The sequence below is a fragment of the Trichosurus vulpecula genome, chromosome 3 (assembly GCF_011100635.1).
Source record: "Trichosurus vulpecula isolate mTriVul1 chromosome 3, mTriVul1.pri, whole genome shotgun sequence".
NCBI lineage: Eukaryota > Metazoa > Chordata > Mammalia > Diprotodontia > Phalangeridae > Trichosurus > Trichosurus vulpecula.
The window spans coordinates 257591481-257603938 of record NC_050575.1 but is presented as its reverse complement, the minus strand read 5'-3'; the positions used below and the strand labels follow the sequence as shown (position 1 = coordinate 257603938).

Genomic DNA, 12458 nt, shown 5'->3' with positions numbered 1-12458 from the left:
GTCTCTTCCTCTGAGCTTAATGGCTACCCTCAAGGTGTGTGTATATATACATACACATATATACCTTCTTGGGGCCCAAGGGCTTCACATCCAATCAGCAAAAGGGTGTGGGCCTGGGGCTTAGCACCTAGTTAGCAAAAGGATGTGGACCTTCCTGCCAACAAGCTTCCCCTAATCAAGCTTCCCTTAACTAGCTCTACCTGAGGCCTATTAAGGGGATGAATGGCCAGGGAACATCTTTAATCACATTAACACCACAGTCCTCAGCCAACATTATTAGTCCATTGGAAAATGATGCCTCTCTACACCAAAATTTACAATGAGAACTCTGGCAGGCAGAGCAGCAACCACGGGAAAAAATGGGTAGCAGTATATCAAGAGAGTTTTAAGACGAAAATAAGAGTGGGAAGGAAAAATGCCTATATAGGTCTTCCAGGCTTATTATCTTAAGTAAGACATAAGAATAGAAGACCAGTAAATCAGAGAGACAATATCTAAGAAGAGATCCATTAATAATCAATGAATCCATTGAACAACAAAGATTTACTAAGTGTCTTCTATATGCTAGGCACTGTGTTAAACACTTGGAATATGAAGATAAAAGTAAGACAGCAGCTGTCCTTAAGGAGCTTACAATTTACCAGAGAGACAACATGCACCTACACAGATATATAGACCTATATAAATATACAAAATCCATATCTATACACAAATGCAAAAAGGATAAGCATTAAACAAGTTGAACTAGAGATCCTAATGCAAAGAGGAAAATTTGAATTTTTAGGTATCACTGAGACTTAGAACAATGGGGCATAAGATTAGAGAATGGCAATGGAAGGTCCTAGCTTACTCAAAAAAGAACATAAAGAAGAAATGGTGTGGTAGCATTTTGTGTAAAAAAAATATGCTAATGTGAAGACATTCAGGAACTTGAGGAGTAAAATGTAATGAAAAGCATGTGGGTGAGAATCAAAGGATAAAGAAACAGAAGCAATATTGTAATTGGAATAACACCTGGACAGAGGGAGAGTGAGAAGAGAAATCTGGGAAACATCTCAAATTTGGTGCTAAGGTGGGATACTGTAGTGATTGGTGACAGCAAATATTCATATACTTGCTGGAATTCTTTCATCTCATTTGCTTCCCAAAGCAGAGTAGATAACTTTATGACATTTTCTAATGATTGTTTTAGCCTTGAAAAAAAACACTATGATGGACCTGATTCTGACCAAATGGAAGAATTATTTACTAAAGTAGGAATGATGTGAACTTTGTAGACATTATATTGTTCATATTAAAGAAGGAGAAGAGATACTGACATAGTCTGACAGGGACCACAGATTTTGGGAGAGCAAATTTCTAAATTTTTAGACAAATGATAAAAATGTTCTAATGACCTAATATCCTACAGCTAAAGTTGATCCATGAATAATGGGGAACTCATTAACATGAAATTTTGAATACACAAGCAGAAGTTACTGCTGAGAAGGAAAAGCCCAAAGAAAACAATACATCTGCTAGGCACTTTGTCACACATCTAATATTTTTAAGACAGGTACAGAAGACTGAAGCAAGGTTATAACTGAGGATCAACATAAAAGAAAAGTATTTTCCCAATGGCATGATGTCTGGAACTATACAACCTAGAATAAGATGAGGTTGGTGATAAATGTTAATGAGAACAATTTTTTAAAAAGCTCTGTAGGAGACAAGAGAACCAAAGAAGGAATAAGACTACTGTTCATCATGGGTGGGAAAATGATGAGAGTGAAAAAGTTAAACTAGTCAAGGCTTATTTTGCTTCTATTTTCTCTTCCAAGAAGAGTGATCTTTGGACTGGGTAAGAAAGAATAAAAATGGTTAGCAGGAGTATAAATCCAAGATATATAAGGAGATAGTAAGATAACATCTAGTTCAAGTAATAAGCCTGCAAGAATTGGCAGTTGTGATTCCTTGGCCACTGTCAGAGATCTTTCAGAGATCTTTGAAAACAAGAATTGTGCCACGGGACTTGAGAAAATCAAATGTTATCCAGATTTTCAAAAAATGAAATAGGACAGAATCTGTAAAGGATAGGACTTAATATATTCCGGAAAAAAATTGTAGACCACATTATTAAGAGGATGATTTGTAACAACATAGAAAGAGTAGCAGTGCTCACTAAAATCAGCATGGCTTCATTAAGAATGGGCCATACTAGTCTAACTTAATTTCAATGGTGTGCTGAAGCCAGTTCAAACCAGTTAGGGAGAGCCAATTGTTAAATTTCCAGTGTAAGCATTTGTACCCTGGAAACAAGGGCTCGATTTATTATTTTGCTAATTGCCTCTAGGCTTAAGAAGATGATGGAGAAAGTGGCAATAAAGCAAGTTAAACTTAAAAATGTGTTGTGTGTACATTTTTCCCTAAAGGGCTGGTTTTTAAACATTTACCAGCACAACCTTGCCTAATTTCCTTTTTTTGACAGTTTTACCAGGGTAGTAGATCAGGCAGACCTGGTATACTGTACTTGAGGTATGAGGTAGACATGGTACTTGGTTTTAGCAAAACATTTAATGAAGTTTCTTATGCTTGACAAAACAGAGAGATATGGGAGCTAGGAATTTAAGTGAATCTGAAATTGTTTGACAGACTCAAAGAACAATCACTAACTGAGTTGATGACACTTAGATGGTGAGCTCTAATGCAAAGCTCTGCGTGTCACCCTGAGCTACTCAGTATTTTCACCAATGACTTGGATGAAATCATAGAAGTCATTCTTGTCAATTTTGCTGGGAGAAAGAGCTACCATATTGACAGAATCTAGGTTTTTTTTTTAAAAGCCTCAACAGGTTAGAACAATGAATTAAATTTAAAAAGATGAAATTGTATGTAGGTTCCATAAATCACTTTAACAATCAGAGGGGAAAATGATTAGAAAATAATAATGATAAATGATTAATAACGATAATGATAAAAATGATCTGGAGTGTTTTAAATAAACTTCCTGATCGATATGAGTCAACAGTGTGACATGTAAACTGAAAAAGCTGATGCTACTGCAGGCAGCATTTGGAGAAACACATGGCCCAAATGAAGTAGTATGTAATAGTTCGATTAAACTCTGCCTTGATCAGATCACATGAGGAATAACATGTTCAGTTCTGGCAACCACATTTTAAGAAGGGCACTGACAAGCTGGAAGAGGATCAGAGAACAGCCAAAATGGGGAGAGGAAGGGATTATGCCATATGAGGATCAATTGAGAAGCAACTTGTAACGTTCAGTTCAGAGAAGAAAAGACTTAGAGGGGCCATGATAACAGTCTCAAATATCTGAAGGGTTGAATGACCCATTTGCTGAGGTCAGAGACAGTTCCTGCCCAATTCTTAGATTCTGTGATTTACGCAATGCAGTATGGCCTAATGGACCAAATAATGACGAGCTTGGAGTCAGACATATTGGAGATCAAATCCCACCTTAAACACTAGTTGTGTGACCCTGGGTAAGGCATTTAAACTCTCTTGGTTTCAGTTCCTTCTCTGTAAAAACTAGGGGTTACACTAGAGAACCCCTAAGATCCCTTTTGGCTCTAAATCTATGACCCTATGACACAAAATCCTAGTTTTTATATCATTTCACCTTTGATTTCTTGGAGGGGCAGGCAGGGGCAGCAGGGTTCTAATCTGTGATTCCTTTTGTTTACAAAACTCCTGGTGAGGAAGCCTTCAGCTAATGCAGAACAGCAGCTGCTATGCACTGAAGAATTTTAGAGAGTTGAGTCACTGAGAGGTTAAGCGATTCATCTAGGGTCATACAGATGACTGAGGATGTGCTCAGGTCTTTTTGATTCTTTATCCACTGTACCATTTTTTTCTCTTCTTGATTATTACCCACATTTTAGTAACTTTGTTTTATGTGTAAGAAGCCAAAACAAAGACGCAAGGTGCTGAAGGTCCCTTCTTATCTTTGTTTTTAGCTCATCCCTTTCTTTTGAGGAATGGCTATTTTTTAATGCCCATCAGGTTGGATTTGCCTCTCTGATAGCTAATAATAGGAGAGAACTTGGTCATGTTCTAACAAATGATAACGGGAAGCAGCCAAAATCACAGTTGACTAGATGTGGTGTATGAGGGAAAACAAACACGATTATATAGATAGCAAAACTCAAAGCTAGAGTAGAGTTAGGAAAAGTACAAATGGGAAAAAAAATTGTTGGGCAATGCAGCCTGGACTGATTGGGGGAAGCCAGGAGCAGTACTTTTTCTTTTTTATTTTATAACCTCATCTGCCTCTAGCTTTCATCAGCAAGTCACTGGAGATAACTTCAGATTCTCTGTGATAATTGACGGTTTCAAGCACTACAATCAAGTTTATCGAACATCAGAAAGAGATCTGGACTATGCATGTTTAGCTTGTAAGCCCCCAGGAGCTTCACTGTATTCACAGGCAGGGGAAGAGAAGAAAACCTAGCTTTGTTCCTTATTTTTTTCTTGCCAATTGTACAGGTAAAAAACTGTTATTGTGTTCCCTATATATGCTCCCACACATCTACATATAGTCTCACTTAATATATGCAATATAATACAACATAAGGAGGCAGTGATAGTACAATGGAAAGAATACTGGATTTGGAGTCAGAGGACCTGCCTTTCAAATCCTTCCTCTGTAGCTTAGTATCTGTAAGACTGAACAATCATTTTGCTTCTCTGGGCCTCAGTTTCTTCATCTGTAAAAATGAGAGGGTTAGATGGACTCTGACCTCCCTTTCAGTTCTAGATCTATGATCCCCTAATCGTATAACAATGTGTATATACATGTGTGTATGTGCATACATGTGTATGTATAGATAGATATTGATATATGTATATACACACACAAACAAATAATGATTCTAGTGAAGAGTCATGGAAACACAGGGGTGGGGAACCTAGAAGGCCACGTGTGGCCTCAAAGCCACAGGTTCCCCACCCCTGACTCTTTGAATTGGGGTCACCAATCCAAATTTAACCAATTTGCGGTTAACAGTAAGTTGTTTCTATCTGACAGTAGTTGCATTATAGATGAATTGATGCCTTCAGCTGAAATTGCCTAGAGCTGCATTAACCTCTAACTGCACCTACAGTCACTACTTAGTAGGATTTAAACATCAAATAATCAGAAGAATTAGCTATCTCGTTTCTCCAGATATGACATGCAGAGAAACAAGCTGGGCGTGAAGTCACAGAATAGAAGAGCTCCCTCTATCCCCACCTCCACCCTCAGTGTTCCCTGATTAGTCCCTTAAAGAGTTATCTCAGGAATCTAAGCTCCAAATCTGTTAGTCCTTCAGCTTCTAAACACTCCATATCTAATTAAGATTTAAAAAACAAAATCCCCAAATGTTTATCTTTTACAATGGAATAAATATTTTGGTCCTTCTGACTCTGGACAGACTTACTGACTCTCAAAGTTTTGAAGATAGAAAGAACTTTGTTCTTTTTTTTAATCTATAGCTCTAGCCTACCACTGCGTCTGGCACAAAGTAGGTAGGCACTTAAATGATTAATTTTAGAAGTATTTTTGTTCAACTCTCTTATTTTATAGCTAAAGAAAAATGAAGTTCAGGAGAAGGGGAATAATTTTGCCAAAATCATACTAGTTAGTGACAGAAGAGCTGATCTGACTTGGCATAAATGACAGAACGGTGTGGGTGATAAGTGTGTTTTTTAAAGTAATTACTGCTATGTTCAAGTGGCAAGTTTGGTCTTTTACTCCTACCAATGATATGATTTCTAAGGTATATGTATGTTATGTAAAATATATATGTATGCATATATACACACACATATACAGTATATTGAATTCACTAAGGAGTCTCCAAGTTTACTTTGAATATTTCAAATATAGTTTTGTTAAAAAAAAAAAACAACAAATCTTTTCAGGGCCAAGCCACTGACCCATTTAAATTGGTTTACTAAAATGATCCAATCCCTCAACAGTATTTTTACATTAAAATTCAGCATATTTAGGTAAAACACTCATGGTTCAGAATTCACATAACTTGGCAATTTGTTTTCCTTATGAAAGGGTGGGCCTTTTGGAGTTTACATCAGCAAAACTTCTTCCTTTTAATTTATACTAGTTAACATAAACCAAAGGTCCTGATATATTTGTAGCTTTTTACTTAAAAGAGGAAACAGAGGAATTTTCATTGTACTTCAAAATTAAAAACTCAAAACAGTTTGGAAGACTAACACTATGACACCAGTTTCAGGCAAAAGGGCTGTGGTGCTCAGTTTAGGAAATACTTTGTTAGGGTGGTGCTTATAAAATACCCAGGGGTCCTGTAATTGATCAATTTTTCCCAGAGGTTTTCTCTCCCATACTGTATTGGCTGGACAGCAGTAAGCTCTGATTTTCCTGTTGCCTTGTGAGTGACCCCCCTACAGGAAGATAACGGAGAAGCCAAGAGGGAGGAGCAGTTAAGCTACACATGTCTGGCTGCTCTTATCAACTTATCATATAAGGAAAGGAAAGTGATTGATTCAGATACCGACACTGTAGAATTTGCTCCAAAGAGAAACAGAAGAAACACCAAAGCTTACTTGTAAAGCTAAGCCAGAACACACAATTGGGGTAGGACTGTTCTTTCTGCTGGCATCTTACCGTTTACTGGACGACTGGAAAGAAAGCAGCATTTTGTTTTGTTTTGCTTTTAAATCAAATTTGCTAGTAGAAAAGGTGGGTGGGGGCAGGAACTCATCGACTATCAAGAGTGTACTTTACACATGACAGCATAGCACAGCATTTCAGAGGACAAATGAATGATCTGGACTCTTAAGTGCACTGAAGTTTGCTAAGTTGGCTGCATTCTCCCTGAAGGAAAGTATGTGGCTGATTGTTTTCTTTACTTTGAGCTATGATCTTGTCTTGGCGTCAGCCTACAACAACTTTCGGAAAAGCCTGGACACCATAGGGAAGAAGCAGTATCAGGTTCAGCATGGATCATGCAGTTATACCTTCCTATTGCCGGAGATGGACAATTGTCGCTCTGCTTCTAGCTCCTATGTGTCTAATGCAGTGCAGAGGGATGCCCCGTTGGATTATGATGATTCTGTGCAGAGACTGCAAGTACTTGAAAACATCATGGAAAATAACACTCAGTGGCTCATGAAGGTAGGAAAATGCCATTTATATGGTTGCATGAAAAATCGAGGTTCTGTTTTCACTTCTTGCTCTAATAGGCAAGCTTCACCAAAGATAGTTCTTTGAACTACCACTTATTTTCTGTATCTCAATGCATAATCTCATCTATGCTTGCATGAAAAGGATACCACAATGAAAAATGAGCAAATTTAACTCCAAGGTGGAGAGTCAGTAATAAATAAGCATGTCTGTGTGTGTGTGTGTGTGTGTGTGTGTGTGTGTGTGTGTGTGTGTGCTGGAATAAGGGGGAGGGAGGGTAAGTATACTTCTCTGCAAAACAACTAGGCTGTTTTGTTTGTACAAGTAATTTAAACTTAGTAACACCAATTACTAACATAACTGGCTGCAGGCATGTGAGGGAAGTGGTAAGCAGCACAACAGCGCCAGGACAAGGAAAAAACGTGCTAATCATGATAATTACTGATAAATAGCGGATGGTGGCAATGTTACCTTCTGGAGTAAGTGCTTTACCAATTTCCTGAATTTATTTACTGAAACCAATTATAGCTTTTTGTAAAACGAGAGGAAATTAACTTAAATAGACCTTATGTTTTTCAGAAACTTAGGGTTTTTAGTCAATGGGTTTGTCATTTGTAAACCGTTTGTACGAAGTTTTTGCCAAGTATTGTTTCTGAAGGGGTTCAGTATTACCATTTCTCTTAGAACCCAGTAAACCGGTTTCAAAATATATCCACGTGATTGGTGTTAGTTTTAGCAAAGAGGAATTTGTGCCATGTCAAGATCTGCTGCCTTTTACTCATTATTCTTGTTCTTATTCTCACCCTTTCCACTGTGCCACAAACTTTGCAAGAAATGTATAATAAAAGAGGTATTCTGGAAGTTAAGTTGTTCTTCAAGAAGCAACTATTTCCTCACGCAAATTTTATCTCACAATTAAGAAGATCAAAAACTTCTAAAGTTTCTTTTTACTAGGAAAAAGGAAAAATGACGTATTCATTATAGTATTCTTAAAGAAATAATTATTATGTATACATGGTGGAAATAATGTCAAAATTTGGAGAGATGTATAATTTATAATTATACAAATAACTGAGGTAACTGTCAGTTCTCTACCAAAGTTCCACCCAGGAAAATATCACAAAGTATTTTCTCCATCTAGAGTAGAAATCTTTAATTTCCTTTTCAGCTTTCTATTAGCAGCATATCACATCTTATTCTCATAACAGATCTCTGCCTGCTTTTTATCCACTGCTGTGAATCCACTTAAAATAAGGGAAACCACCGAACTCACTGAAGGTAGGAGCCGATCAATACACAAATGAATTCCCTTACCATTATTCCTCAATCGAACTAGTTCTTGGTTCAAACCGTGTTTAATTAAAAACTTCTAAGAAATAATGGCAATAAACCTTACTCAAACTTTAAAAAAAACTCCCACAATGATGATAATATTTGTGAAAAGACCCACATCTGCTGTGTATATTTTCTGCTAAAGGTTTATTCTTTCTTATCTTTAAAACCCTTTCCCCTTCGTGTATGTACAAATAGCTCAGCTAAGTTTGGGAGACATTCAGGAATACAAACTCACATATTTGGAAGTCCTAAATATCTACCTGACACTAACTTCCTATTTCCTTCTTTCCATTGTTATGTTCACACTTAATAATCTACTCATTTTAACTGTGACATGGTTAAAGGCCAATGCTAACAGAACCTCGGTGAGGGATGAAAGAAATAGAGCAGTAAACACTCCCATCTATTCAGCTAGTAAGTCATTTCCTAAATAAACAGTCAGGGGATATAAAAGAATGTTTTACCAAATACAAAATAGTTTAATTGTATTTACTACAATTAAGGCCACCTTCAGGTAAACTCTAAATCTAATTATTCTCTCTCAGCCAAACTGCCTCTTTTCTTACAAGTCTGAGAATGTTTAAATGAAGGAAAAAGTCAAGCAACTGTATTCCAGGAGTTGCTTAACCTCGAACCTATTTTCCAGGTTCCAGAGATCAGAGTTTATGGGGCAACCTGTCAAAATACTTCTTTAGTCACGAATATAATTACCAAATATTTGAATAGCAATACAATAGAGTGTTCCAGAATGCAGCCTTTAGACATCCAGCTAAAATATCACCTAGAATGACTTAATATTGACTTTTCCTCTGCTTAACACCTGCTCTGATCAAGCCTATCTCACAGACCTAGAAAGTGCACCTGAAAAACTCACTGGTATTGTTATTTACACCTGGCTGGCAAATAGAAGCAAGAAAACAAATAAAAAACCATGCAATGTGTGAGTATGTAGAACCTTTCCTAGCTGTGTGTTCTTTCTCTGGGTTCTGGCACCTGTGATAATAGAAACTACTTTGCTTAAAAATGGAAAAATAAATTGAACAGAGTGCCAGATGAGCCCCATGACCACATGGTCTTATAAAACACTGAAATTTCTTCTGACAGAGCTTCACAGCTGGGGAGGAGAAAGGGTTCCTTACATTTACTTTTCTTTTAGAAATCCACCCCTCCTGTACACTCTGCCTCAGCACACCCCTCCCCCCCAAATTCTAAACACTATCAGAAGGTCAACTAGTTCCTGTATCGGATTAACTTTTCCAAGGTGAAAGAATATCATTTCAAGCCCCTAAGTGGTGAGCATCTGTTAATGAGTTTAGTTCAAGGAAACATTTTTGCATATTCAAAACAATCCCTAAGCTCTCTTCTTAATACATCAACCAAAGGAAATGTCATACTTCTGAATGAGCACCGAGGTATAGGCTAAGATACATGAATGGAGTGACATGGGAAAAACACTCTGTATTTGCTTAGTGAAAGAACAATGGGGATAAAAGGTAACTTCACTTAATGCACAAAATATCATGTGGAAATCTTAAAATTTTAAGAAAAGATAACGATAATCTCTCTTCCTAATTCTTTTACTCTATAAACAGTTCCTTGTATCATTTAAAACACTTTACAAAGCCAGTTTTCTAAAACCTGACAGATAATTTGGTAATAGAGATCGTGTTAATAAATACTGTGTTAATACTTTTATTTTCTTTAATTGGGGGTAGGAGGAAATGTGAAACAAGCACAAAATATAGAAGAGCTAAGCCATTACTTAAGACTATAGGATATTTCTCATGCTACAAAAATTTGCCTGGATGACTACCTTTTCAAATAGGTATTTTTAAAAAAAACAACAATAATGTCTGCAAATTAATTAAAAGTCTTAATTTTTTACTGTAGTTACTTAAATATAATTATTTTCCATCCCACTAGAAGAGAATATGGATTACATAAAGTTGTATTGACAACAAAGTTGTACTGTATTTCTTTATGAAGTAATGGACACTCAGTATACTGTGTATAGCTTTTGTTTACAAAACTATTTACCATCAATGGACATACTCTGACCACAGTAGCTATGTAATTAAAAAAAAAATTCAACAATCCAAAAGCAGAATGATGGTTTTAAAAGATGAGAGTTGAATTTAGGGAGCTGAGAGATGAATCTTTTCTCCCTGTATACTGTAGAAAACTTTGGCCCAGATATGAACTTTATTTTTTAACAAATACAGTTGGAAACCAATGCTTAGCCATATATCCAGAAAAACAAAACTTGGTTTTCTTTCAGATACTCCTAGCCAAGCTATGTTGGTCTGTTTGGTTTAGGTTTCTGCCATTGGCTTTGGTTAATACCTAGTGGTTCATTAAAAAAAAAGAAAAAGAAAAATACCATAATACACAAAGCCAACCACTCATTGCTATACACATAGAAAGGCAATTCTTTCTGGGATTCCACAGGTTGTACTCTGAAGCATGAAATTAATTATGCTCAATATTCAAAAGAAGTTTTGTGCATTCACATAAACCAATTAAAGTCATTTGAGAAGCCTTCAAATTATAGGCATATTGTTTTTTTCTAGGTAAGAACAATATGATTAAAGTTTAGCCTTTTTTTTTTAAGTTATCAGAAATTGCAGTTTTAAGTTCTCATAGGAGCAAGTACTATGTCTTCTTAATTTGTGCCTTTCACACAGAACACTTAACTCTTTGGGCTGCCAAATACCTTGTATTTGTGTATGGGGGGATTATGGGATTAAACAGTATTTCTTTGCCTTGAGCTGCTTTACTCTACCATAATGGATAATTGCCATGAACCTGAGCTAGGAAACAGGCATGTGTGCATAGTTCACATGATTCCCCTTTACATTTAGGACAAACACTTTATGTCCCATATAATCTTCATATTGAAATCTGTTGTTCACAATCATGAATAGGTTATGTTCCAAGAATTTGTATGTTGGCTCACTAACATAGAAAAAATATTGTTTTCCCAGAGATAATATTACAATGGTAGATTCTTAGGCTAGCCCCATAAAACCTAGTTGATTTATAACATGGATGAAAAGATGTACATTAAAAATGAAAAACAATATTGTTTCAATACTAATAATTAAAGTAAATATGTAGAAATAACAGTGGCTCCAGTCAGATGACTTGGATTCAAATACCTTTACTGATGCTTACTATCTGCATGATCTGGGCCAAGTTACCTGACCTCATTAGGCCTCAGTTTCCTGACCTGACCTAAATGACAGAACTAGATAATCTCTGAAGTCCCTTTCTACTCTAGATTTATGATACTATGAACAAATTCAAATAGGAAACAATATTTTCCTCTTTCTACCAATACAGAAAGACTTCGAATAATATTTTTGGCCCATTAGGTACTTTCCAGGGATCTGGCCTAACTACAGAGAGACTCAACACAAGGCTGGCCACTAAATGATAACTTTTTTGGCCATGGCAACTCATAAAACAGAGAAAAATACAAAATGGCTTTTTTTCTGTGCTACTTACTTATACTTCTGCAGTACTAGTGGTAGAGGGTTCTAAGAATCACTTACATTTTTAGATTGTCTATAAACATCACCTTGGGGCAATGAGGCATCACAGTAGATAAAGTACTAGGCCTGGAGTTGGGAAGATTCATCTTCCCGACTTCAAATCTGTCCTTAGCTACTTACTAGCTGTATGGCCCTGGATAAGTCACTTAACCCTGTTTGCCTCAGTTTCCTCATATGTAAAATGAGCCTGGAGATGGAAATGGTAAATCACTGCAGTATTTTTGACAAGAAAACCCCAAATGGGGTCATGAAGAGTCAGACATGACTGAAATGACTGAACAACAACAACAACAAACATTAGCTTATAGTAAACACTGGTACTTTTTAGAGGTGGAATGTAACTTTTGTGGATGTTTCAAATGTGTCTTTTGAACAACTTTTAGATACTTTAGAGACTGACAGCACTGGTTCTTACGCCTAGTT

General features: G+C 36.5%; 2 protein-coding genes across 2 annotated transcripts in view; one reads left to right on the top strand and one right to left on the bottom strand.

Moving 5' to 3' along the window:
- MCPH1 (microcephalin 1) overlaps positions 1 to 12458 on the bottom strand; it is a 341986-nt gene that overhangs the window by 97110 nt on the left and 232418 nt on the right. The gene's annotated exons all lie outside the window — the stretch shown is intronic.
- ANGPT2 (angiopoietin 2) overlaps positions 6743 to 12458 on the top strand; it is a 74515-nt gene continuing 68799 nt past the window's right edge. The window contains exon 1 of the mRNA XM_036748365.1: positions 6743 to 7137. Within this exon, the coding sequence (XP_036604260.1) occupies positions 6850 to 7137 (288 nt within the window). The 5' untranslated portion in view covers positions 6743 to 6849. The remainder of the gene's footprint in view (positions 7138 to 12458) is intronic.